At 43.4% G+C, this 27,960-nt stretch overlaps 1 protein-coding gene across 1 annotated transcript in view; it reads left to right on the forward strand.

The window, feature by feature from the left end:
* LOC118372669 (chondroitin sulfate synthase 3) overlaps positions 1-3,863 on the forward strand; it is a 191,802-nt gene extending 187,939 nt beyond the window's left edge. The window contains exon 3 of the mRNA XM_052525099.1: positions 1,427-3,863. Coding sequence (XP_052381059.1) covers positions 1,427-2,998 — 1,572 coding nt within the window. The 3' untranslated portion in view covers positions 2,999-3,863. The remainder of the gene's footprint in view (positions 1-1,426) is intronic.
* The last annotated feature ends 24,097 nt before the right edge of the window (positions 3,864-27,960 follow it).

The raw sequence follows: 27,960 nt of genomic DNA on the forward strand, positions 1-27,960 counted from the left end.
AGGGTAATAATGGCTCACAGCGAAAACCTCTGTCGGGCAAACACTGAATTAGCCAGCGTTGTCCTTGTATACATCAGCTGTGATTAAAGAACATTGCGATATAACATGGGCTACACGTCTTACTGCAGTTATTGACTGGAACGTAATATATAAAGCATATAGGTAGAAATAAGCTGGTTAGTGTTAAGAGGATCAACATACTATCCCATCACAACATGTTGTGTAATAGCTTATACCGTATACATTTTGAATGGATGTGTGGACATAATATATGCCATTTAGCAGACGCTTTTATCAATGTCATTTTTTTCTGTGCATTTATGTACATCCAAAATCTGTTAATTTGACCTCAAGTTGGGGTAAAAGGGATCCAAGTGTTGAACCAGTCGACATCTGCTCTTCTTTAATATGGATTTAGATTAAGCAGTATCTTGTATAGGTTTTTGGAAATGACGAATGTTCATATTATTTTAGGTCTCCTATCTATCCCTTTTTGTGAAGTTGAGTAGGAGCATATTATGTAGTTAACTTTTGTGCTGCAGAGTCATTTGACACATCGAAATAGCTTAATGTATAAATTGGGCTGAGGAGATTGGAAGTGATTATTACGGGTTCATGATACTACTCGTCTCTCTTCTCTTTATCTGGTTATAATCTGTCATGGTCCTTCAATACATTTCTACTACCCATTAACTCTGTGTATGCTTTCAAACAATCCCAGTGTTATTCCGTTTAATTAAAATGATTAAGACATGGGGATAAATATCTTAGCGGAGTAATTGGTTTCTCTCTAAACCAAAATGATCTCCTTTCTCCTATCTTCCCGGCAATTACCATAAAAACGCACAAGTAACTGGGCATTTTCTAGAACCTTTTATCACAGCGCATCAAAAGGGTAATTGACTGCTTCTTGTAATGAACACTTGTGCTCAATTCCATCTTTGAATCTTGCTTGTTTTATTGGGAACCTCTCCTGAGCTCTCCTAGCTGGGAACCTCTCCTGAGCTCTCCTAGCTGGGAACCTCTCCTGAGCTCTCCTAGCTGGGAACCTCTCCTGAGCTCTCCTAGCTGGGAACCTCTCCTGAGCTCTCCTAGCTGGGAACCTCTCCTGAGCTCTCCTAGCTGGGAACCTCTCCTGAGCTCTCCTAGCTGGGAACCTCTACTGAAAGGCTATTATGACCTAGACAATGTGCTGGCTATCAGTATACCGGTTATTAAGCTTTTACAATCCTTACATTAAGCTATGCTTCAAATGAGTATTTAAAGTAGTACACACATTGAGATCCATTAAATTATTCAAACAACACCTGCTTTGTTCCAGGGAATCTGCCTTTAAAGTTTGTTCTCTTATTGTATCCATAGACGTCACACTAGACATTCCATTATCGACATGTGCTGACCATGGTGTGTTTTGGTCTTTCCTCAGATGCAGCAGCTCTTCTACGAGAATTACGAGCACAACAAGAAGGGCTTCATCCAGGAGCTCCACAGCAGCAAGATCCACAACGCCATCACACTCCATCCCAACAAGAGGCCTGCCTACCAGTACCGGCTACACGGTTACATGTTGAGCCGCGACATCTCCCGGCTACGCTACCGCACCATCCTCCTGCACCGCGAGGGCCTGGCCATGAGCCGGCTCAGCAATACAGAGGTGCAGTGGGAGGATCAACAGCTGGGGGCGCCACCTTCCTACACGCGCTACCAGCCCGCTGAAAGAGGGGACGTCATCGAGTGGGACTTCCTCACTGGCCGACATCTGTACTCAACGGGGGAGAACCAGATGCCCCGGCAGGGCCTCGGGAGCCTGCTTCGGGCTGCCCTGGAAGACACGGTGCTTCAGGTCATGGAGATGATCAATGAGAACTCCAAAGCCCGCGGGCGTGTTATCGACTTCAAGGAGATCAAGTATGGCTACCGCAGGGTGGACCCCATGCACGGGGCTGAGTACATTCTGGACCTACTACTTCTGTACAAGAAACACAAAGGGCGCAAAGTGACAGTACCTGTTAGGAGGCATGCGTACCTGCAGCAGTCCTTCAGTAGGCCCTTCTTCAGTGAGTCTGAGGAATTGGATGTTGTTGAGCTGGTGGAGGCCATCAACACTGAGTCGCAGTCATTCTCTTTCCTCTCCAACTCCCTCAAGATATTCTCGCCTTTCCAGTTCTCCGAGTCGACCAGGGAGATGCGCGAACGCAGCCAGAGAAAGGTCAACATCCTGGTCCCACTGACAGGCAGGTATGACATCTTTCTCCGCTTCATGGAGAACTTTGAGAAGATCTGCCTGATCCCCAAACAGAACGTCAAGCTGGCCATTATATTGGTGGACAACGACAGCAACCAGGACAGGGAGAAGCACTTGGACTTGATCAAGGAGTACAGCAACAAGTATCCCAAAGCAGACCTGTCTGTCATCCCCATGACGGGTGACTTCTCCCGGGGACTGGCTCTGGAGCTGGGCTCCTCGCAACTTGACAATGACACACTGCTGTTCTTCTGTGACGTGGACCTAGTCTTTAACGGGGACGCCCTGCAGCGGTGCAGGCACAACACCATCCAAAGGAGACAGGCTTACTATCCCGTTGTCTTTAGTCAGTACGATCCTAAAATTGTCTACGCCGGCAACACCCCTGACGATAGCAGCTTTGTGTTCACCAAGAAAAGTGGCTTCTGGAGGGATTACGGCTTTGGAATCACCTGCATATTTAAAAGTGACTTGCAAAAAGCTGGCGGTTTTGATACGTCGATCCAAGGCTGGGGGTTGGAAGATGTAGACCTGTTCACAAAAGTGATTAACTCCGGTTTAAAAGTGTTCCGCAGCCAGGAACCAGGAATCGTCCACATTTATCACCCTGTTCAGTGCGACACTAGCCTTGAGCCCAAGCAGTACAAAATGTGCCTAGGGTCTAAGGCAAGTACTTATGCATCTTCGATGCAGTTAGCCGAGCTGTGGCTGGAGAAACACTTGGGGGTAGGCTACAACAGAACTTCCACCTGACATTCCTGTTCTCCGTGGCTCCTCAATGGAGGTTACCTCAGTTCTGCATGAGTGAAAAAAGAGACCAAACTGCAGAGAGAAAGAGAGAGAGAGAGTTCAAGGGTACGCTCAATTATCTTTGGTGCAATTTGTTGTGTTCCTCTGGTGATTTGTTTCATCAATTCTCTACAGCGTCTTCCAAAGGACATTGTAATGCCTTTACTCACGGCTTGTTGGGAACTCTGATGTGGTTTGTTTTGTTCCTATTTCCGTTGTTATCATGCGATTCACATGTATGCCTCAGGACCACATCTTTTCATCACCTGGCCATCTCCAATGAATGTGTTCTTAGCAGCCTTCCGTTGGATTAGTTGCACAGAGCGCCCCTCGCCTACTGTGAAAAGGACACTGACAACATCACCAGAGAACAAAAAGCAGTAATAATGTTGATAATAATACTGAAACAATGACAATAATGTTAATAATAAATGTACTGAAAGTACCACAAATGTGCTTTAAAGCTCCCAGATGGGAAACAGACTGTAAACTAGAGTTTTCTAATTCATACAAAGAATCCGAAAGTACTTCATCCACAGTATTTTTTAAAGAAGCGTGTGAATAATTTTGATGATTGTATCTTTATTTTCTAGTCAAAATATTTACATGGATTTCAGGTACTGGATACCGTCCAACATTTGCTGTGTTCTTAATCTCATTGCAAAGGCCCACATTCTGTCATTCTGTCTGATATGTGACCATGCTTCAATGAACAAAAGGCATCTTGTCGTCATTAGCTTTGTGGCTTAGAAGTCGTTCAGTTTGCTGGCAAGAACAACTAAGGTATATTAAAATGGGTTATTTATAATAAAACAAATGTTGAAATGCATACTTTTCATATCTGTGTTTATTCTAACTTATAACACTGCATTTAAACCAAAAATTGCTTTAATAAGTGTGTATATACATAAAATATGAGCACAAATTATTATATGAATAACATGCAAATTACAGATACGGTATAGTGAAATATAAATATCAAATTGCAGTAGTCATCACAAATTCAGCGGTGTATATTTTACCCCAAAAATGATATTTTAGTATTGTGTTCATTAGTCCACTGTTGATACAGTCCCAATGGATTGTGCATGTCAGCACAACCGTTTGAATGACAGACCACTTTCAGTAAAGATCTTAAGCGTAATGAAGACGCGATTTCAATCGTTATGATGCATTTGTATTATCATCACACTTTTGGATTTGAATTGAAAATGCTCTATCTTGAAAACCTTTTGGGACCATATATCATCAGTGGACTAATGAACAAAATACTGAAAGATGTTTTTTTTATAAAATATCCTGTACAACTATTTTATTAATTAATTCCAATAATAACTTGTTTGAAAGCAAACTGACCTCAAACACTGCTTTCAAACAGCTCAAATAGTTTCCCTAATTTATTAATCATGTGCAGTCCTCATCCATCGACGTTATTGATAATTTACTTGTCTATTCCATACACACTACAAATCAACAACAATCTAACAGTTCCTTTCCTGTATCAATTTTCAACATGGATTTCATATCATCTCCAGTTAAACAATTATATGGAGAAGGACAAGTTGTAAGTAATGGCTCAGATAACTGTTAGCCATGGGGCACAAACAGGCTGAATCAACGCTGTTTCGATAGCACCTCCTACTGGAGAACTGATCTATCTACAGCACCTCCTACTGGAGAACTGATCTATCTACAGCAACTCCTACTGGAGAACTGATCGATCTACAGCACCTCCTACTGGAGAACTGATCGATCTACAGCACCTCCTACTGGAGAACTGATCGATCTACAGCACCTCCTACTGGAGAACTGATCTATCTACAGCACCTCCTACTGGAGAACTGATCGATCTACAGCACCTCCTACTGGAGAACTGATCGATCTACAGCACCTCCTACTGGAGAACTGATCGATCTACAGCACCTCCTACTGGAGAACTGATCTATCTACAGCACCTCCTACTGGAGAACTGATCGACCTACAGCACCTCCTACTGGAGAACTGATCGAACTACAGCATCTCCTACTGGAGAATTGATCGATCTACAGCACCTCCTACTGGAGAACTGATCGATCTACAGCTATCCCTTTGGTCTCGCATCGAGGGTTTTAATCAAACCCAGCCCTGCTTAGCTATAATATTAGTCACTGACAATTACCAATGTGCTATCGTGAGAATGATTGTTGAGAAATGGATTTGCTGTTGCTATCGAAGTTATTCCAAAGGGTAGGTTTAACAGAGCAAATACAATTTAACCATATTTTATAAGTCATATATCATCAATATTTAGGCCGATATAGCATTTGGAAAGCCATCTATTGTTTCAATTCAACCCAGGGTTCAACTAAACATAGACAATAAATATATGCCTAGGGTTTAAAGCTTTAGTTGATTTCAAATGTAATCTTCAAGTTAATAATTAATATGTTGCATTCATGTCTCCATCTCAAACCAAAAATTATTTAAAATGCATTTAAAGTTTGATTTTATTTAGTCCTATTCTTTTACGTGAATCCAATATATAAATGATTAATTTGAAGACAGACTCGATATTGAATTGTGTTTGATTGTCAACACAACCGAATATCAACTATTGAAGGAGATATACCGTAGCAGTCAATAGTTTAGACACACCTACTAATTCAAGGGTTTTTCTTTATTTGTACTATTTTCTACATTATAGAGGAATAGTGAAGATGTCACAACTACCATTTACCATTCTTCTAAATAACAAGTACCATTATCTTTCTCCTTTGTCTAACTTCCGTTTTCTGAAAATGCACATAGCCAAAGATAGTTATTTAAATAATCTTGATATTCTACTCCAAATTTAAAAATAAAGAAATAAGTCCATCTTTAAGTCCATCTCAGAAACCAAGAAATAGGTGTGTTTCAGCAGTTACACTACATTCACGAGGTCTAGTATCAAGGTATCCATGCTGTTCCCAGGGCTGGCCTGTATAAAGGGCTAGGGTTAGTTGGCCTGTATAAAGGGTTAGGGTTAGTTGGCCTGTATAAAGGGTTAGGGTTAGTTGGCCTGTATAAAGGGTTAGGGTTAGTTGGCCTGTATAAAGGGTTAGTTGGCCTGTATAAAGGGTTAGTTGGCCTGTATAAAGGGTGAGTTGGCCTGAATAAAGGGTTAGTTGGCCTGTATAAAGGGTTAGTTGGCCTGTATAAAGGGTTAGTTGGCCTGTATTAAGGGTGAGTTGGCCTGAATAAAGGGTTTGTTGGCCTGAATAAAGGGTTTGTTGGCCTGTATAAAGGGTTACGGTTTGTTGGCCTGTATAAAGGGGTAGTTGGCCTGTATAAAGAGTTAGGGTTAGTTGGTCTGTATAAAGGGTGAGTTGGCCTGTATAAAGGGTTCGTTGGCCTGTATAAAGGGTTACGGTTTGTTGGCCTGTATAAAGGGTTAGTTGGCCTGTATAAAGGGTTAGTTGGCCTGTATAAAGGGTTAGTTGGCCTGTATAAAGGGTTAGGGTTTGTTGGCCTGTATAAATGGTTAGTTGGCCTGTATAAAGGGTTAGGGTTAGTTGTTCTGTATAAAGGGTTAGGTTTCGTTGGCCAGTATAAAGGGTTAGTTGGCCTGTATAAAGAGTTAGGGTTAGTTGGTCTGTATAAAGAGTTAGTTGGCCTGTATAAAGGGTTAGTTGGCATATATAAAGGGTTAGTTGGCATGTATAAAGGGTTAGGGTTAGTTGGCCTGTATAAAGGGTTAGTAGGCCTGTATAAAGGGTTAGTTGGCCTGTATGAAGGGTTAGTTGGCCTGTATAAAGGGGTAGTTGGCCTGTATAAAGGGTTAGTTGGTCTGTATAAAGGGTTAGTTGGCCTGTATAAAGGGTGAGTTGGCCTGTATAAAGGGTGAGTTGGCCTGTATAAAGGGTGAGTTGGCCTGTATAAAGGGTTAGTTGGCCTGTATAAAGGGTTAGTTGGCCTGTATAAAGGGTGAGTTGGCCTGAATAAAGGGTTCGTTGGCCTGTATAAAGGGTTACGGTTTGTTGGCCTGTATAAAGTTGGGGTTAGTTGGCCTGTATAAAGGGTTAGTTGGCCTGTATTAAGGGTGAGTTGGCCTGAATAAAGGGTTTGTTGGCCTGAATAAAGGGTTAGGGTTAGTTGTTCTGTATAAAGGGTTAGGTTTCGTTGGCCTGTATAAAGGGTTAGTTGGCCTGTATAAAGAGTTAGGGTTAGTTGGTCTGTATAAAGAGTTAGTTGGCCTGTATAAAGGGTTAGTTGGCATATATAAAGGGTTAGTTGGCATGTATAAAGGGTTAGGGTTAGTTGGCCTGTATAAAGGGTTAGTAGGCCTGTATAAAGGGTTAGTTGGCCTGTATAAAGGGTTAGTTGGCCTGTATAAAGGGTTAGTTGGCCTGTATAAAGGGTTAGTTGTCCTGTATAAAGGGTTAGTTGGCCTGTATAAAGGGTTAGTTGGCCTGAATAAAGGGTTAGTTGGCCTGTATAAAGGGTTAGGGTTTGTTGGCCTGTATAAATGGTTAGTTGGCCTGTATAAAGGGTTAGGGTTAGTTGTTCTGTATAAAGGGTTAGGTTTCGTTGGCCAGTATAAAGGGTTAGTTGGCCTGTATAAAGAGTTAGGGTTAGTTGGTCTGTATAAAGGGTTAGTTGGTCTGTATAAAGGGTTAGTTGGCCTGTATAAAGGGTTAGTTGCCCTGTATAAAGGGTTAGTTGGCCTGTATAAAGTGTTAGTTGGCCTGTATAAAGGGTTAGTTAGTCTGTATAAAGGGTTAGTTGGCCTGAATAAAGGGTTAGTTGGCATATATAAAGGGTTAGTTGGCATGTATAAAGGGTTAGGGTTAGTTGGCCTGTATAAAGGGTTAGTAGGCCTGTATAAAGGGTTAGTTGGCCTGTATAAAGGGTTTGTTGGCCTGTATAAAGGGTTAGTTGGCCTGTATAAAGGGTTAGTTGTCCTGTATAAAGGGTTAGTTGTCCTGTATAAAGGGTTAGTTGGCCTGTATAAAGGGTTAGTTGGCCTGTATAAAGGGTTAGTTGGCCTGTGTAAAGGGTTAGTTGGCCTGTATAAAGTGTTAGTTGGCCTGTATAAAGGATTAGGGTTAGTTGGTCTGTGTAAAGGGTTAGTTGGCCTGTATAAAGGGTTAGTTGGCCTGTATAAAGGGTTAGTTGGCCTGTATAAAGTGTTAGTTGGCCTGTATAAAGGGTTAGTTAGTCTGTATAAAGGGTTAGTTGGCCTGAATAAAGGGTTAGTTGGTCTGTGTAAAGGGTTAGTTGGCCTGTATAAAGGGTTAGTTGGCCTGTATAAAGGGTTAGTTGGCCTGTATAAAGTGTTAGTTGGCCTGTATAAAGGGTTAGTTAGTCTGTATAAAGGGGTAGTTGGCCTGTATAAAGGGTAGTTGGCCTGTATAAAGGGTTAGTTGGCCTGAATAAAGGGTTAGTTGGCATATATAAAGGGTTAGTTGGCATGTATAAAGGGTTAGGGTTAGTTGGCCTGTATAAAGGGTTAGTAGGCCTGTATAAAGGGTTAGTTGGCCTGTATAAAGGGTTAGTTGGCCTGTATAAAGGGTTAGTTGGCCTGTATAAAGGGTTAGTTGGCCTGTATAAAGGGTTAGTTTGCCTGTATAAAGGGTTAGTTAGTCTGTATAAAGGGTTAGGGTTAGTTGGCCTGTATAAAGAGTTAGTTGGCCTGAATAAAGTGTTAGTTGGCCTGTATAAAGGGTTAGTTGGCCTGTATAAAGGGTGAGTTGGCCTGAATAAAGGGTTAGTTGGCCTGTATAAAGGGTTAGTTGGCCTGTATTAAGGGTGAGTTGGCCTGAATAAAGGGTTCGTTGGCCTGTATAAAGGGTTACGGTTAGTTGGCCTGAATAAAGTGTTAGTTGGCCTGTATAAAGGGTTAGTTGGTCTGTATAAAGGGGTCGTTGGCCTGTATAAAGGGGTAGTTGGCCTGTATAAAGGGGTAGTTGGCCTGTATAAAGGGTTAGTTGGTCTGTATAAAGGGTTAGTTGGCCTGTATAAAGGGTGAGTTGGCCTGTATAAAGGGTGAGTTGGCCTGTATAAAGGGTTAGTTGGCCTGTATAAAGGGTTAGTTGGCCTGTATAAAGGGTTAGTTGGTCTGTATAAAAGTTGGCCTGAATAAAGGGTTAGTTGGCTATATAAAGGGTTAGTTGGTCTGTATAAAGGGTTAGTTGGCCTGTATAAAGGGTTAGTTGGCCTGTATAAAGGGTTAGTTGGCCTGTATAAAGGGTTAGTTGGCCTGTATAAAGGGTTAGTTGGCCTGTATAAAGGGTTAGTTGGCCTGTATAAAGGGTTAGTTGGCCTGTATAAAGGGTTAGTTGGTCTGTATAAAGGGTTAGGGTTAGTTGGCCTGTATAAAGGGTTAGTTGGCCTGAATAAAGTGTTAGTTGGCCTGTATAAAGGGTTAGTGAGTTGGCCTGAATAAAGGGTTAGTTGGCCTGTATAAAGGGTTAGTTGGCCTGTATAAAGGGTGAGTTGGCCTGAATAAAGGGTTCGTTGGCCTGTATAAAGGGTTACGGTTTAGTTGGCCTGTATAAAGGTTAGTTGGCCTGTATAAAGGGTTAGTTGGTCTGTTAAAGGGGTTAGTTGGCCTGTATAAAGGGTTAGTTGGCCTGTATAAAGGGTTAGTTGGCCTGTATAAAGGGTTAGTTGGTCTGTATAAAGGGTTAGTTGGGTTAGTTGGCCTGTATAAAGGGTTAGTTGGCCTGTATAAAGGGTTAGTTGGCCTGTATAAAGGGTTAGTTGGCCTGTATAAAGGGTTAGTTGGTCTGTATAAAGGGTTAGTTGGCCTGTATAAAGGGTTAGTTGGCCTGTATAAAGGGTTAGTTGGCCTGTATAAAGGGTTAGTTGGCCTGTATAAAGGGTTAGGGTTAGTTGGCCTGTATAAAGGGTTAGTTGGCCTGTATAAAGGGTTAGTTGGCCTGTATAAAGGGTTAGTTGGCCTGTATAAAGGGTTAGTTGGCCTGTATAAAGGGTTAGTTGGCCTGTATAAAGGGTTAGTTTGCCTGTATAAAGGGTGAGTTGGCCTGTATAAAGGGTTGAGTTGGCCTGTATAAAGGGTTAGTTGGCCTGTATAAAGGGTTAGTTGGCCTGTATAAAGGGTTAGTTGGTCTGTATAAAGGGTTAGTTGGTCTGTATAAAGGGTTAGTTGGTCTGTATAAAGGGTTAGTTGGCCTGTATAAAGGGTTAGTTGGCCTGTATAAAGGGTTAGTTGGCCTGTATAAAGGGTTACGGTTTGTTGGCCTGTATAAAGGGTTAGTTGGCCTGTATAAAGGGTTAGTTGGCCTGTATAAAGGGTTAGTTGGTCTGTATAAAGGGTTAGTTGGCCTGTATAAAGGGTTAGTTGGCCTGAATAAAGGGTTAGTTGGCCTGTATAAAGGGTTAGGGTTTTGGCCTGTATAAATGGTTAGTTGGCCTGTATAAAGGGTTAGGTTAGTTGTTCTGTATAAAGGGTTAGGGTTAGTTGGCCTGTATAAAGGGTTAGGTTTCGTTGGCCAGTATAAAGGGTTAGTTGGCCTGTATAAAAGTTAGGGTTAGTTGGTCTGTATAAAGGGTTAGTTGGCCTGTATAAAGGGTTAGTTGGCCTGTATAAAGGGTTAGTTGGCCTGTATAAAAAGGGTTAGTTGGCCTGTATAAAGGGTTAGTTGGCCTGTATAAAGGGTTAGTTGGCCTGTATAAAGGGTTAGTTGGCCTGTATAAAGGGTTAGTTGTCCTGTATAAAGGGTTAGTTGGCCTGTATAAAGGGTTAGTTGGCCTGTATAAAGGGTTAGTTGGCCTGTATAAAGGGTTAGTTGGCCTGTATAAAGGGTTAGTTGGCCTGTATAAAGGGTTAGTTGGCCTGTATAAAGGGTTAGTTGGCCTGTATTAAGGGTGAGTTGGCCTGAATAAAGGGTTCGTTGGCCTGTATAAAGGGTTACGGTTAGTTGGCCTGAATAAAGTGTTAGTTGGCCTGTATAAAGGGTTAGTTGGTCTGTATAAAGGGGTCGTTGGCCTGTATAAAGGGGTAGTTGGCCTGTATAAAGGGGTAGTTGGCCTGTATAAAGGGTTAGTTGGTCTGTATAAAGGGTTAGTTGGCCTGTATAAAGGGTGAGTTGGCCTGTATAAAGGGTGAGTTGGCCTGTATAAAGGGTTAGTTGGCCTGTATAAAGGGTTAGTTGGCCTGTATAAAGGGTTAGTTGGTCTGTATAAAGGGTTAGTTGGTCTGTATAAAGGGTTAGTTGGCCTGAAAAAGGGTGAGTTGGCCTGTATAAAGGGTGAGTTGGCCTGTATAAAGGGTTACGGTTTGTTGGCCTGTATGAAGGGTTAGTTGGCCTGTATAAAGGGGTAGTTGGCCTGTATAAAGGGGTCGTTGGCCTGTATAAAGGGGTAGTTGGCCTGTATAAAGGGTTAGTTGGTCTGTATAAAGGGTTAGTTGGCCTGTATAAAGGGTGAGTTGGCCTGTATAAAGGGTGAGTTGGCCTGTATAAAGGGTTAGTTGGCCTGTATAAAGGGTTAGTTGGCCTGTATAAAGGGTTAGTTGGTCTGTATAAAGGGTTAGTTGGTCTGTATAAAGGGTTAGTTGTTCTGTATAAAGGGTGAGTTGGCCTGTATAAAGGGTGAGTTGGCCTGTATAAAGGGTGAGTTGGCCTGTATAAAGGGTTACGGTTTGTTGGCCTGTATGAAGGGTTAGTTGGCCTGTATAAAGGGTTAGTTGGTCTGTATAAAGGGTTAGTTGGTCTGTATAAAGGGTTAGTTGGTCTGTATAAAGGGTTAGTTGGCCTGTATAAAGGGTTAGTTGGCCTGAATAAAGGGTTAGTTGGCCTGTATAAATGGTTAGTTGGCCTGTATAAAGGGTTAGGGTTAGTTGTTCTGTATAAAGGGTTAGGGTTAGTTGTTCTGTATAAAGGGTTAGGTTTCGTTGGCCAGTATAAAGGGTTAGTTGGCCTGTATAAAGAGTTAGGGTTAGTTGGTCTGTATAAAGAGTTAGTTGGTCTGTATAAAGGGTTAGTTGGCCTGTATAAAGGGTTAGTTGGCCTGTATAAAGGGTTAGTTGGCATATATAAAGGGTTAGTTGGCATGTATAAAGGGTTAGGGTTAGTTGGCCTGTATAAAGGGTTAGTTGGCCTGTATAAAGGGTTAGTTGGCCTGTATAAAGGGTTAGTTGGCCTGTATAAAGGGTTAGTTGTCCTGTATAAAGGGTTAGTTGTCCTGTATAAAGGGTTAGTAGGCCTGTATAAAGGGTTAGTTGGCCTGTATAAAGGGGTAGTTGGCCTGTATAAAGGGTTAGTTGGCCTGCATAAAGGGTTAGTTGTTCTGTATAAAGGGTTAGTTGGCCTGTATAAAGGGTTAGTTGGCCTGTATAAAGGGTTAGTTGGCCTGTATAAAGGGTTAGTTGGCCTGTGTAAAGGGTTAGTTGGCCTGTATAAAGTGTTAGTTGGCCTGTATAAAGGATTAGGGTTAGTTGGTCTGTGTAAAGGGTTAGTTGGCCTGTATAAAGGGTTAGTTGGCCTGTATAAAGGGTTAGTTGGCCTGTATAAAGGGTTAGTTGGCCTGTATAAAGTGTTAGTTGGCCTGTATAAAGGGTTAGTTGGCATATATAAAGGGTTAGTTGGCATGTATAAAGGGTTAGGGTTAGTTGGCCTGTATAAAGGGTTAGTAGGCCTGTATAAAGGGTTAGTTGGCCTGTATAAAGGGTTAGTTGGCCTGTATAAAGGGTTAGTTGGCCTGTATAAAGGGTTAGTTGGCCTGTATAAAGGGTTAGTTGGCCTGTATAAAGGGTTAGTTGGCCTGTATAAAGGGTTAGTTGGCCTGTATAAAGTGTTAGTTGGCCTGTATAAAGGGTTAGTTAGTCTGTATAAAGGGTTAGTTGGCCTGAATAAAGGGTTAGTTGGCATATATAAAGGGTTAGTTGGCATTTATAAAGGGTTAGGGTTAGTTGGCCTGTATAAAGGGTTAGTTGGCCTGTATAAAGGGTTAGTTGGCCTGTATAAAGGGTTAGTTGGCCTGTATAAAGGGTTAGTTGGCCTGTATAAAGGGTTAGTTGGCCTGTATAAAGGGTTAGTTGGCCTGTATAAAGGGTTAGTTGGTCTGTATAAAGGGTTAGTTGGCCTGAATAAAGGGTTAGTTGGCCTGTATAAAGGGTTAGTTGGCATGTATAAAGGGTTAGGGTTAGTTGGCCTGTATAAAGGGTTAGTTGGCCTGTATAAAGGGTTAGTTGGCCTGTATAAAGGGTTAGTTGGCCTGTATAAAGGGTTAGTTGGCCTGTATAAAGGGTTAGTTGGCCTGTATAAAGGGTTAGTTGGCCTGTATAAAGGGTTAGTTGGCCTGTATAAAGGGTTAGGGTTAGTTGGCCTGTATAAAGGGTTAGTTGGCCTGTATAAAGGGTTAGTTGGCCTGTATAAAGGGTTAGTTGGCCTGTATAAAGGGTGAGTTGGCCTGAATAAAGGGTTAGTTGGCCTGTATAAAGGGTTAGTTGGCCTGTATTAAGGGTGAGTTGGCCTGAATAAAGGGTTAGTTGGCCTGTATAAAGTTACGGTTAGTTGGCCTGTATAAAGGGTTAGTTGGCCTGTATAAAGGGTTAGTTGGCCTGTATAAAGGGTTAGTTGGTCTGTATAAAGGGTTAGTTGGCCTGTATAAAGGTTAGTTGGCCTGAATAAAGTGTTAGTTGGCCTGTATAAAGGGTTAGTTGGCCTGTATAAAGGGTTAGTTGGCCTGTATAAAGGGTTAGTTGGTCTGTATAAAGGGGTAGTTGGCCTGTATAAAGGGTTAGTTGGCCTGTATAAAGGGTTAGTTGGTCTGTATAAAGGGTTAGTTGGCCTGTATAAAGGGTGAGTTGGCCTGTATAAAGGGTGAGTTGGCCTGTATAAAGGGTGAGTTGGCCTGTATAAAGGGTGAGTTGGCCTGTATAAAGGGTTAGTTGGCCTGTATAAAGGGTTAGTTGGTCTGTATAAAGGGTTAGTTGGCCTGTATAAAGGGTGAGTTGGCCTGTATAAAGGGTGAGTTGGCCTGTATAAAGGGTTAGTTGGCCTGTATAAAGGGTTAGTTGGCCTGTATAAAGGGTTAGTTGGTCTGTATAAAGGGTTAGTTGGTCTGTATAAAGGGTTAGTTGGCCTGTATAAAGGGTGAGTTGGCCTGTATAAAGGGTTACGGTTTGTTGGCCTGTATAAAGAGTTAGTTGGTCTGTATAAAGGGTTAGTTGGCCTGTATAAAGGGTTAGTTGGCCTGTATAAAGTGTTAGTTGGCATATATAAAGGGTTAGTTGGCATGTATAAAGGGTTAGGGTTAGTTGGCCTGTATAAAAGGTTAGTAGGCCTGTATAAAGGGTTAGTTGGCCTGTATAAAGGGTTAGTTGGCCTGTATAAAGGGTTAGTTGGCCTGTATAAAGGGTTAGTTGGCCTGTATAAAGGGTTAGTTGTCCTGTATAGAGGGTTAGTTGGCCTGTATAAAGGGTTAGTTGGCCTGTATAAAGGGTGAGTTGGCCTGAATAAAGGGTTAGTTGGCCTGTATAAAGGGTTAGGGTTTGTTGGCCTGTATAAATGGTTAGTTGGCCTGTATAAAGGGTTAGGGTTAGTTGTTCTGTATAAAGGGTTAGGTTTCGTTGGCCAGTATAAAGGGTTAGTTGGCCTGTATAAAGAGTTAGGGTTAGTTGGTCTGTATAAAGAGTTAGTTGGTCTGTATAAAGGGTTAGTTGGCCTGTATAAAGGGTTAGTTGGCCTGTATAAAGGGTTAGTTGCCCTGTATAAAGGGTTAGTTGGCCTGTATAAAGTGTTAGTTGGCCTGTATAAAGGGTTAGTTAGTCTGTATAAAGGGTTAGTTGGCCTGAATAAAGGGTTAGTTGGCATATATAAAGGGTTAGTTGGCATGTATAAAGGGTTAGGGTTAGTTGGCCTGTATAAAGGGTTAGTAGGCCTGTATAAAGGGTTAGTTGGCCTGTATAAAGGGGTAGTTGGCCTGTATAAAGGGTTAGTTGGCCTGCATAAAGGGTTAGTTGTCCTGTATAAAGGGTTAGTTGGCCTGTATAAAGGGTTAGTTGGCCTGTATAAAGGGTTAGTTGGCCTGTATAAAGGGTTAGTTGGCCTGTGTAAAGGGTTAGTTGGCCTGTATAAAGTGTTAGTTGGCCTGTATAAAGGATTAGGGTTAGTTGGTCTGTGTAAAGGGTTAGTTGGCCTGTATAAAGGGTTAGTTGGCCTGTATAAAGGGTTAGTTGGCCTGTATAAAGGGTTAGTTGGCCTGTATAAAGTGTTAGTTGGCCTGTATAAAGGGTTAGTTAGTCTGTATAAAGGGTTAGTTGGCCTGAATAAAGGGTTAGTTGGCATATATAAAGGGTTAGTTGGCATGTATAAAGGGTTAGGGTTAGTTGGCCTGTATAAAGGGTTAGTAGGCCTGTATAAAGGGTTAGTTGGCCTGTATAAAGGGTTAGTTGGCCTGTATAAAGGGTTAGTTGGCCTGTATAAAGGGTTAGTTGGCCTGTATAAAGGGTTAGTTGGCCTGTATAAAGGGTTAGTTGGCCTGTATAAAGGGTTAGTTGGCCTGTATAAAGGGTTAGTTGGCCTGTATTAAGGGTGAGTTGGCCTGAATAAAGGGTTCGTTGGCCTGTATAAAGGGTTACGGTTAGTTGGCCTGAATAAAGTGTTAGTTGGCCTGTATAAAGGGTTAGTTGGTCTGTATAAAGGGTTAGTTGGCCTGTATAAAGGGTTAGTTGGCCTGTATAAAGGGTTAGTTGGCCTGTATAAAGGGTTAGTTGGCCTGTATAAAGGGTTAGTTGGCCTGTATAAAGGGTTAGTTTGCCTGTATAAAGGGTGAGTTGGCCTGTATAAAGGGTTAGTTGGCCTGTATAAAGGGTTAGTTGGCCTGTATAAAGGGTTAGTTGGCCTGTATAAAGGGTTAGTTGGCCTGTATAAAGGGTTAGTTGGCCTGTATAAAGGGTTAGTTGGCCTGTATAAAGGGTTAGTTGGCCTGTATAAAGGGTTTGTTGGCCTGTATAAAGGGTGAGTTGGCCTGAATAAAGGGTGAGTTGGCCTGTATAAAGGGTTACGGTTTGTTGGCCTGTATAAAGGGTTAGTTGGCCTGTATAAAGGGTGAGTTGGCCTGAATAAAGGGTTAGTTGTCCTGTATAAAGGGTTAGGGTTTGTTGGCCTGTATAAATGGTTAGTTGGCCTGTATAAAGGGTTAGGGTTAGTTGTTCTGTATAAAGGGTTAGGTTTCGTTGGCCAGTATAAAGAGTTAGTTGGTCTGTATAAAGGGTTAGTTGGCCTGTATAAAGGGTTAGTTGGCCTGTATAAAGGGTTAGTTGCCCTGTATAAAGGGTTAGTTGGCCTGTATAAAGGGTTAGTTAGTCTGTATAAAGGGTTAGTTGGCCTGAATAAAGGGTTAGTTGGCATATATAAAGGGTTAGTTGGCATGTATAAAGGGTTAGGGTTAGTTGGCCTGTATAAAGGGTTAGTAGGCCTGTATAAAGGGTTAGTTGGCCTGTATAAAGGGTTAGTTGGCCTGTATAAAGGGTTAGTTGGCCTGTATAAAGGGTTAGTTGTCCTGTATAAAGGGTTAGTTGGCCTGTATAAAGGGTTAGTTGGCCTGTATAAAGGGTTAGTTGGCCTGTATAAAGGGTTAGTTGGCCTGTGTAAAGGGTTAGTTGGCCTGTATAAAGTGTTAGTTGGCCTGTATAAAGGATTAGGGTTAGTTGGTCTGTGTAAAGGGTTAGTTGGCCTGTATAAAGGGTTAGTTGGCCTGTATAAAGGGTTAGTTGGCCTGTATAAAGGGTTAGTTGGTCTGTATAAAGGGTTAGTTGGCCTGTATAAAGGGTTAGGGTTAGTTGGCCTGTATAAAGGTTTAGTTGGCCTGTATAAAGGATTAGGGTTAGTTGTCCTATATAAAGGGTGAGTTGTCCTGTATAAAGGGTTAGTTGGCCTATGTAAAGGGTTAGTTGGCCTGTATAAAGGGTTAGTTGGCCTGTATATCGTGTTAGTTGGCCTGTATAAAGGGTTAGTTAGTCTGTATAAAGGGTTAGTTGGCCTGTATAAAGGGTTAGTTGACCTGTATAAAGGGTTAGTTGGCCTGTATAAAGGGTTAGTTGGCCTGTATAAAGAGTTATGGTTAGTTGGCCTGTATAAAGGGTTAGTTGGCCTGTATAAAGGGTTAGTTGGCCTGTATAAAGGGTTAGTTGGCCTGTATAAAGGGTTAGTTGGCCTGTATAAAGGGTTAGTTGGCCTGTATAAAGGGTTAGTTGGCCTGTATAAAGGGTTGTTGGCCTGTGTAAAGGGTTAGTTGGCCTGTATAAAGTGTTAGTTGGCCTGTATAAAGGATTAGGGTTAGTTGGTCTGTGTAAAGGGTTAGTTGGCCTGTATAAAGGGTTAGTTGGCCTGTATAAAGGGTTAGTTGGCCTGTATAAAGGGTTAGTTGGCCTGTATAAAGTGTTAGTTGGCCTGTATAAAGGGTTAGTTAGTCTGTATAAAGGGTTAGTTGGCCTGAATAAAGGGTTAGTTGGCATATATAAAGGGTTAGTTGGCATGTATAAAGGTTAGGGTTAGTTGGCCTGTATAAAGGGTTAGTAGGCCTGTATAAAGGGTTAGTTGGCCTGTATAAAGGGTTAGTTGGCCTGTATAAAGGGTTAGTTGGCCTGTATAAAGGGTTAGTTGGCCTGTATAAAGGGTTAGTTGGCCTGTATAAAGGGTTAGTTGGCCTGTATAAAGGGTTAGTTGGCCTGTATAAAGGGTTAGTTGGCCTGTATTAAGGGTGAGTTGGCCTGAATAAAGGGTTAGTTGGCCTGTATAAAGGGTTACGGTTTGTTGGCCTGAATAAAGGGTTAGTTGGCCTGTATAAAGGGTTAGTTGGTCTGTATAAAGGGTTAGTTGGCCTGTATAAAGGGGTAGTTGGTCCTGTATAAAGGGGTAGTTGGCCTGTATAAAGGGGTTAGTTGGCCTGTATAAAGGGTTAGTTGGTCTGTATAAAGGGTTAGTTTGCCTGTATAAAGGGTGAGTTGGCCTGTATAAAGGGTGAGTTGGCCTGTTAAAGGGTTAGTTGGCCTCCTGTATAAAGGGTTAGTTGGCCTGTATAAAGGGTTAGTTGGCCATAAAGGGTTAGTTGGCCTGTATAAAGGGTTTGTTGGCCTGTATAAAGGGTGAGTTGGCCTGAATAAAGGGTGAGTTGGCCTGTATAAAGGGTTACGGTTTGTTGGCCTGTATAAAGGGTTAGTTGGCCTGTATAAAGGGTGAGTTGGCCTGAATAAAGGGTTAGTTGTCCTGTATAAAGGGTTAGGGTTTGTTGGCCTGTATAAATGGTTAGTTGGCCTGTATAAAGGGTTAGGGTTAGTTGTTCTGTATAAAGGGTTAGGTTTCGTTGGCCAGTATAAAGGGTTAGTTGGCCTGTATAAAGAGTTAGGGTTAGTTGGTCTGTATAAAGAGTTAGTTGGTCTGTATAAAGGGTTAGTTGGCCTGTATAAAGGGTTAGTTGGCCTGTATAAAGGGTTAGTTGCCCTGTATAAAGGGTTAGTTGGCCTGTATAAAGGGTTAGTTAGTCTGTATAAAGGGTTAGTTGGCCTGAATAAAGGGTTAGTTGGCATATATAAAGGGTTAGTTGGCATGTATAAAGGGTTAGGGTTAGTTGGCCTGTATAAAGGGTTAGTAGGCCTGTATAAAGGGTTAGTTGGCCTGTATAAAGGGTTAGTTGGCCTGTATAAAGGGTTAGTTGGCCTGTATAAAGGGTTAGTTGGCCTGTATAAAGGGTTAGTTGGCCTGTATAAAGGGTTAGTTGGCCTGTATAAAGGGTTAGTTGGCCTGTATAAAGGGTTAGTTGGCCTGTGTAAAGGGTTAGTTGGCCTGTATAAAGTGTTAGTTGGCCTGTATCTGGATTAGGGTTAGTTGGTCTGTGTAAAGGGTTAGTTGGCCTGTATAAAGGGTTAGTTGGCCTGTATAAAGGGTTAGGGTCTGTTGGCCTGTATAAATGGTTAGTTGGCCTGTATAAAGGGTTAGGGTTAGTTGTTCTGTATAAAGGGTTAGGTTTCGTTGGCCAGTATAAAGGGTTAGTTGTCCTGTATAAAGAGTTAGGGTTAGTTGGTCTGTATAAAGAGTTAGTTGGCCTGTATAAAGGGTTAGTTGGCCTGTATAAAGGGTTAGTTGGCCTGTATAAAGGGTTAGTTGGCCTGTATAAAGGGTTAGTTGGCCTGTGTAAAGGGTTAGTTGGCCTGTATAAAGGGTTAGTTGGCCTGTATAAAGGATTAGGGTTAGTTGGTCTGTGTAAAGGGTTAGTTGGCCTGTATAAAGGGTTAGTTGGCCTGTATAAAGGGTTAGTTGGCCTGTATAAAGGGTTAGTTGGTCTGTATAAAGGGTTAGTTGGCCTGTATAAAGGGTTAGGGTTAGTTGGCCTGTATAAAGGTTTAGTTGGCCTGTATAAAGGATTAGGGTTAGTTGTCCCTATATAAAGGGTGAGTTGTCCTGTATAAAGGGTTAGTTGGCCTATGTAAAGGGTTAGTTGGCCTGTATAAAGGGTTAGTTGGCCTGTATATCGTGTTAGTTGGCCTGTATAAAGGGTTAGTTAGTCTGTATAAAGGGTTAGTTGGCCTGTATAAAGGGTTAGTTGGCCTGTATAAAGGGTTAGTTGGCCTGTATAAAGGGTTAGTTGGCCTGTATAAAGGGTTAGGGTTAGTTGGCCTGTATAAAGGGTTAGTTGGCCTGTATAAAGGGTTAGTTGGCCTGTATAAAGGGTTAGTTGGCCTGTATAAAGGGTTAGTTGGCCTGTATAAAGGGTTAGTTGGCCTGTATAAAGGGTTAGTTGGCCTGTATAAAGGGTTAGTTTCCTGTGTAAAGGGTTAGTTGGCCTGTATAAAGTGTTAGATGGCCTGTATAAAGGATTAGGGTTAGTTGGTCTGTGTAAAGGGCTCAGTTGGCCTGTATAAAGGGTTAGTTGGCCTGTATAAAGGTTAGTTGGCCTGTATAAAGGGTTAGTTGGCCTGTATAAAGTGTTAGTTGGCCTGTATAAAGGGTTAGTTAGTCTGTATAAAGGGTTAGTTGGCCTGAATAAAGGCAGGTCCCCTGGCATATATAAAGGGTTAGTTGGCATGTATAAAAGGTTAGGGTTAGTTGGCCTGTATAAAGGGTTAGTAGGCCTGTATAAAGGGTTAGTTGGCCTGTATAAAGGGTTAGTTCTCTGTATAAAGGGTTAGTTGGCCTGTATAAAGGGTTAGTTGGCCTGTATAAAGGGTTAGCTGGCAGTATAAAGGGTTAGTTGGCCTGTATAAAGGGTTAGTTGGCCTGTATAAAGGGTTAGTTGGCCTGTATTAAGGGTGAGTTGGCCTGAATAAAGGGTTCGCTGGCCTGTATAAAGGGTTACGGTTTGTTGGCCTCTGTTAGTTGGCCTGTATAAAGGGTTAGTTGGTCTGTATAAAGGGGTAGTTACAAGGCCTGTATAAAGGGGTAGTTGGTCTGTATAAAGGGTAGTTGGCCTGTATAAAGGGTATTTGGCCTGTATAAAGGGTTAGTTGGTCTGTATAAAGGGTTAGTTTGCCTGTATAAAGGGTGAGTTGGCCCGTATAAAGGGTGAGTTGGCCTGTATAAAGGGTTAGTTGGCCTGTATAAAGGGTTAGTTGACCTGTATAAAGGGTTAGTTGGCCTGTATAAAGGGTTAGTTGGCCTGTATAAAGGGTTTGTTGGCCTGTATAAAGGCTGAGTCTGGCCTGAATAAAGGGTGAGTTGGCCTGTATAAAGGGTCACGGTTTGTTGGCCTGTATAACTGGGTTAGTTGGCCTGTATAAAGGGTGAGTTGGCCTGAATAAAGGGTTAGTTGTCCCTATAAAGGGTTAGGGTTTGTTGGCCTGTATAAATGGTTAGTTGGCCTGTATAAAGGGTTAGGGTTAGTTGTTCTGTATAAAGGGTTAGGTCTCGCTGGCCAGTATAAAGGGTTAGTTGGCCTGTATAAAGAGTTAGGGTTAGTTGGTCTGTATAAAGAGTTAGTTGGTCTGTATAAAGGGTTAGTTGGCCTGTATAAAGGGTTAGTTGGCTCTGTATAAAGGGTTAGTTGCCCTGTATAAAGGGTTAGTTGGCCTGTATAAAGGGTTAGTTAGTCTGTATAAAGGGTTAGTTGGCCTGAATAAAGGGTTAGTTGGCATATATAAAGGGTTAGTTGGCATGTATAAAGGGTTAGGGTTAGTTGGCCTCATAAAGGGTTAGTAGGCCTGTATAAAGGGTTAGTTGGCCTGTATAAAGGGTTAGTTGGCCTGTATAAAGGGTTAGTTGGCCTGTATAAAGGGTTAGTTGGCCTGTATAAAGGGTTAGTTGGCCTGTATAAAGGGTTAGTTCCTCCCTGTATAAAGGGTTAGTTGGCCTGAATAAAGGGTTAGTTGGCCTGTGTAAAGGGTTAGTTGGCCTGTATAAAGTGTTAGTTGGCCTGTATAAAGGATTAGGGTTAGTTGGTCTGTGTAAAGGGTTAGTTGGCCTGTATAAAGGGTTAGTTGGCCTGTATAAAGGGTTAGTTGGCCTGTATAAAGGGTTAGTTGGTCTGTATAAAGGGTTAGTTGGCCTGTATAAAGGGTTAGGGTTAGTTGGCCTGTATAAAGGTTTAGTTGGCCTGTATAAAGGATTAGGGTTAGTTGTCCTATATAAAGGGTGAGTTGTCCTGTATAAAGGGTTAGTTGGCCTATGTAAAGGGTTAGTTGGCCTGTATAAAGGGTTAGTTGGCCTGTATATCGTGTTAGTTGGCCTGTATAAAGGGTTAGTTAGTCTGTATAAAGGGTTAGTTGGCCTGTATAAAGGGTTAGTTGACCTGTATAAAGGGTTAGTTGGCCTGTATAAAGGGTTAGTTGGCCTGTATAAAGGGTTATGGTTAGTTGGCCTGTATAAAGGGTTAGTTGGCCTGTATAAAGGGTTAGTTGGCCTGTATAAAGGGTTAGTTGGCCTGTATAAAGGGTTAGTTGGCCTGTATAAATGGTTAGTTAGCCTGTATAAAGTGTGAGTTGGCCTGTATAAAGGATGAGGGTTAGTTGGCCTGTATAAAGGGTTAGTTGGCCTGTATAAAGGGTTATGGTTAGTTGGCCTGTATAAAGGGTTAGTTGTCCTGTATAAAGGTTTAGTTGGCCTGTATAAAGGTTTAGTTGGCCTGTATAAAGTGTTAGTTGGCCTGTATAAAGGATTAGGGTTAGTTGGTCTGTATAAAGGATTAGGGTTAGTTGGTCTGTGTAAAGGGTTAGTTGGCCTGTATAAAGGGTTAGTTGGCCTGTATAAAGGGTTAGTTGGCCTGTATAAAGGGTTAGTTGGTCTGTATAAAGGGTTAGTTGGTCTGTATAAAGGGTTAGTTGGCCTGTATAAAGGGTTAGGGTTAGTTGGCCTGTATAAAGGTTTAGTTGGCCTGTATAAAGGATTAGGGTTAGTTGTCCTATATAAAGGGTGAGTTGTCCTGTATAAAGGGTTAGTTGGCCTATGTAAAGGGTTAGTTGGCCTGTATAAAGGGTTAGTTGGCCTGTATATCGTGTTAGTTGGCCTGTATAAAGGGTTAGTTAGTCTGTATAAAGGGTTAGTTGGCCTGTATAAAGGGTTAGTTGACCTGTATAAAGGGTTAGTTGGCCTGTATAAAGGGTTAGTTGGCCTGTATAAAGGGTTATGGTTAGTTGGCCTGTATAAAGGGTTAGTTGGCCTGTATAAAGGGTTAGTTGGCCTGTATAAAGGGTTAGTTGGCCTGTATAAAGGGTTAGTTGGCCTGTATAAAGGGTTAGTTAGCCTGTATAAAGTGTGAGTTGGCCTGTATAAAGGATGAGGGTTAGTTGGCCTGTATAAAGGGTTAGTTGGCCTGTATAAAGGGTTATGGTTAGTTGGCCTGTATAAAGGGTTAGTTGTCCTGTATAAAGGTTTAGTTGGCCTGTATAAAGGTTTAGTTGGCCTGTATAAAGGGTTAGTTGGCCTGTATAAAGGGTTATGGTTAGTTGGCCTGTATAAAGGGTTAGTTGGCCCTTATAAAGGGTTAGTTGGCCTGTATAAAGGGTTAGTTGGCCTGTATAAAGGATTAGGGTAAGTTGGCATGTATAAAGGATTAGGGTTAGTTGGCCTGTATAAAGGGTTAGTTGTCCTGTATAAAGGGTTAGTTGGCCTGTATAAAGGGTTCGTTGGCCTGTATAAAGGGTTAGTTGGCCTGTATAAAGGGTTAGTTGGCCTGTATAAAGGGTTAGTTGGCCTGTATAAAGGGTTCGTTGGCCTGTATAAAGGGTTAGTTGGCCTGTATAAAGGGTTAGTTAGTCTGTATAAATGGTTAGTTGTCTTGTATGAAGGGTTAGTTAGTCTGTATAAATGGTTAGTTGTCCTGTATGAAGGGTTAGTTGGCCTGTATGAAGGGTTAGTTAGTCTGTATCAAGGGTTAGTTGGCCTGTATGAAGGGTTAGTTAGTCTGTATCAAGTGTTAGTTGGCCTGTATAAAGTGTTATGGTTAGTTGTCCTGTATGAAGGGTTAGTTTGTCTTTATAAAGGGTTAGTTGTCCTCTATAAAGTGTTATGGTTAGTTGGCCTGTATAAAGTGTTCGTTGGCCTGTATTAAGGGTTAGTTGGCCTGTATAAAGGGTTAGTTGGCCTATATGAAGGGTTAGTTAGTCTGTATAAAGGGTTAGTTGTCCTGTATAAAGGGTTAGATGGCCTGTATGAAGGGTTAGTTGGCCTGTATAAAGGTTTAGTTGTCCTGTATAAAGGGTTAGGGTTAGTTGTCCTGTATAAAGGGTTAGTTGGCCTGTATAAAGGGTTAGTTGGCCTGTATAAAGGGTTAGTTGGTCTGTATAAAGGGTTAGTTGGTCTGTATGAAGGGTTAGTTAGTCTGTATCAAGGGTTAGGTGGCCTGTATGAAGTCTTATGGTTAGTTGGCCTGTATAAATGGTTAGTTGGCCTGTATAAAGGGTTAGTTGTCCTGTATAAAGGGTTAGTTGGCCTGTATGAAGGGTTAGTTGTCCTGTATAAAGGGTTAGGGTTAGTTGTCCTGTATAAAGGGTTAGTTGTCCTGTATAAAGTGTTAGGGTTAGTTGGCCTGTATGAAGAGTTAGTTAGTCTGTATAAAGGGTTAGTTGTCCTGTATGAAGGGTTAGTTGGTCTGTATGAAGGGTTAGTGTAATGAGTTTCCTCCTCTTCCTAAAGAGGTTAGGGAAACGGATCAGAGGTTAGTTGGCCTGTAATTTTCCATGGTACTTCTTTAATGCTTTAAGGTACACATGAACAAACTAACAAAACAAGAAAACGTGAAAACTCAAATTACAGTCCTATCTGGTGCATACACAGAGACAGGAAACAATCACCCACAAACACACAGTGAAACCCAGGCCACCTAAGTGAATGATTCTCAATCAGAGACAACTAATGACACCTGCCTCTGATTGAGAACCATACTAGGGTTAGAAATTCCCAAAACCTAGACAAACAAACATAGACTACCCACCCAACTCACGCCCTGACCATACTAACTAAACACAAAACACAGAAAATAAAGGTCTATGACAGTACCCCCCCAAAGGTTCCGGCCTGTAAAACCTTGACCTATAGGGGAGGGTCTGGGTGGGCGTCTGTATGGCGGTTCTGGCGCGGGGACGGGACCCCACTTCACCCTTGTCTTTGTCCGCCTTATTTTCCGCCTCCGTGGTCACCATGGCAACCCCTCTCAATGACCCCACTGGACAGAGGGGCAGTCGGGACAGAGGGGCAGGGGCTCTGGACAGAGGGACAGGGGCTCTGGACAGAGGGACAGGGCTCTGGACAGAGGGACAGGGGCTCTGGACAGAGGGACAGGGGCTCTGGCGCCTCTGGGCTGAGGGGCTCTGGCGCCTCTGGGCTGAGGGGCTCTGGCGCCTCTGGGCTGAGGGGCCCGGCGCCTCTGGGCTGAGGGGCTCCGGCAGCGGCGCCGGACAGGCTGGAGGCTCCGGCAGTTGCGCCGGACAGGCGGGAGGCTCCGGACAGGCGGGAGGTCTGTATGCAAGGGCCCGGACAGGCGGGAGGCTTAGCAGCGGCGCCGGATAAAGGCGGGAGTTGCAGCGGCGCCGGACAGGCGTTACGCTTGGCAGCTGCGCCGGACAGGCGGGACGCCTCCGGACAGGGGGAGGCTCCAGCAGCGGCGCCGGACAGGCGGGAGGTCCGGCAGCGGCGCCGGACGTCCGGTTGGCTGTATAGGCGGGAGGTCCGGCAGTGGCGCCGGACAGGCGGTATCCGGCAACGGCGGGTTAGGCGGGAGCACCTGCAGAGAGGAGACAGAGAGACAGCCTGGTGCGTGGAGCTGCTACAGGAGGCAGCGGCGCCGGACAGGCGGGACGCTCCAGCAGCGGCGCCGGACAGGCGGGAGGTTGGCCGGCGCCGGACAGGGGGAGGCTTGGCCGGCGCCGGACAGGCGGGAGGTCCGGCAGTTGCGCCCGGATAGGCGGGGCCGGACAGGCGGGTTAGTTGGCCGGCGCCGGAAAGGGGGGCTCCGGCAGCGGCGCCCGGACAGGCGGGAGGCTTTGTTGGCCCGGACAAACGCTCCGGTTGGCGCCGGACAGGCGGGAGCACCTGCATAAACTGAGACAGCCTGGTGCGTGGGGCTGCCACAGGAACTACCAGGCTGGGGAGACTTTCAGGAGGCTTGGTGTTAGGAGGAGCCTGAAAGACCGGGCTGTGGGGAGCACTGGAGCTCTGGTGCGCAACCTTGGCACCACTTCCCCAGGCTGGACAACTTCGAGCCCGGACCCTCAAGAGTGCAGGCACAGGTTGAACCGGGCTGTGGGTAAGCAGGGAGATCTAGTGCTTATACACGCACCTCTCCCTAGGCTTCCCACAGTTGCCCTGTATAGCGGAGCGCAGGCAGAGGGCACTGCACCCTCCCAGCGCCCGGAGACACAGCACGCAGAGTTGGCCAGGATAACCTGGACCAAGACTGCGTTACCGTTGACCAGACCCGCTGAGCAGGTTACGCCCTGGCTCAATGCCCACATCGCATGGGTTCGGGGCTGCCCTATAAAGGGTTGGACACGCACTGGCGACACCGTGCGCTCAATATAACACGGTGCCTGACCAGTAATGCGCCTCATAATAAAAGGAGTGAGCTCAGGTCTGCTACCTGGCTTATACCACACCTCGTGTGCCCCCCAAAAAATTTGGGGCTGCCCTGTACCTGTGCACTGCCGTGCTGGCCTCATATTGCCGCCGATCAGTTCGCTGCCTCCAGCTCTGCTTTGGGGCTGCGATTTTCCCCAGCCAACCTCATTCTCCTGTAACCTTCCTTGCATTGCTTAGTCCCAGGCGGGCTGCACTCTCCCTGGTCGACCGCCCACCTATCTATCTCCTCCCAAGTTGTGTAGTCCAGATTCAGCTCTGATGCTGGCCGCTGTATGTTGTTGCTGCTGCTGGCGCTGTTTACCACGCCGCTTGGTCCGATTGTGGTGGGTGATTCTGAAGGTTTCCTCCTCTTCCTCCGAAGAGAGAGGGAAACGGATCAGAGGACCTGTACGCGGCGTGGTAATTTTCCATGGTACTTCTTTAATGCTTTAAGGTACACATGAACAAACTAACAAAACAAGAAAACCTGAAAACTCAAATTACAGTCCTATCTGGTGCATACACAGAGACAGGAAACAATCACCCACAAACACACAGTGAAACCCAGGCCACCTAAGTATGATTCTCAATCAGAGACAACTAATGACACCTGCCTCTGATTGAGAACCATACTAAAACATAGAAATTCCCAAAACCTAGACAAACAAACATAGACTACCCAAACTCACGCCCTGACCATACTAACTAAACACAAAACACAGAAAATAAAGGTCAGGCCTGTGAACAGTTAGTTAGTCTGTATAAAGGGTTAGTTGGCCTGTATAAAGGGTTAGTTGGCCTGTATAAAGGGTTAGTTAGTCTGTATAAATAGTTAGTTGTCTTGTATGAAGGGTTAGTTAGTCTGTATAAATGGTTAGTTGTACTGTATGAAGGGTTAGTTGGCCTGTATGAAGGGTTAGTTAGTCTGTATCAAGGGTTAGTTGACCTGTATAAAGTGTTCGTTGGCCTGTATAAAGGGTTAGTTGGCCTGTATAAAGGGTTAGTTGGCCTCTATAAAGGGTTTGTTGGCCTGTATAAATGGTGAGTTGGCCTCTATAAAGGGTTAGTTGGCCTGTATAAAGGGTTAGTTGGCCTGTATAAAGGGTTAGTTGGCCTCTATAAAGGGTTAGTTGTCCTGTATGAAGGGTTAGTTGGCCTGTATAAAGGGTTAGTTGGCCTATATAAAGGTTAGTTGGCCTGTATAAAGGGTTAGTTGGTCTGTATGAAGGGTTAGTTGGCCTGTATGAAGGGTTAGTTGTCCTGTATGAAGGGTTAGTTGGCCTGTATAAATGATTAGTTGGCCTCTAAAGGGTTAGTTGGCCTGTATAAAAGGTTAGTTGGCCTGTATAAAGGGTTAGTTGGTCTGTATGAAGGGTTAGTTGTCCTGTATGAAGGCTTAGTTGGCCTGTATAAATGATTAGTTGGCCTCTATAAAGGGTTAGTTGGCCTGTATAAAAGGTTAGTTGGCCTGTATAAAGGGTTAGTTGGTCTGTATGAAGGGTTAGTTAGTCTGTATAAAGGGTTAGTTGGCCTGTATAAAGGGTTAGGGTTTGTTGGCCTGTATAAAGGGTTAGTTGTCCTGTATGAAGGGTTAGTTAGTCTGTATAAAGGGTTAGGGTTAGTTGGCCTGTATAAAGGGTTAGATGGCCTGTATGAAGGGTTAGTTGGCCTGTATAAATGGTTAGTTGGCCTGTATAAAGGGTTAGTTGGCCTGTATAAAGGGTTAGGGTTAGTTGGCCTGTATAAATGGTTAGGGTTAGTTGGCCTGTATAAATGGTTAATTGGCCTGTATAAAGGGTTGGGGTTTGTTGGCCTGTATAAAGGGTTAGTTGGTCTGTATGAAGGGTTAGTTGTCTGTATAAATGGTTAGTTGTCTTGTATGAAGGGTTAGTTAGTCTGTATAAATGGTTAGTTGTCCTGTATGAAGGGTTAGTTGGCCTTTATGAAGGGTTAGTT

This window comes from Oncorhynchus keta, chromosome 9, assembly GCF_023373465.1.
Source record: "Oncorhynchus keta strain PuntledgeMale-10-30-2019 chromosome 9, Oket_V2, whole genome shotgun sequence".
In the NCBI taxonomy this organism is placed as follows: Eukaryota; Metazoa; Chordata; class Actinopteri; order Salmoniformes; family Salmonidae; genus Oncorhynchus; species Oncorhynchus keta.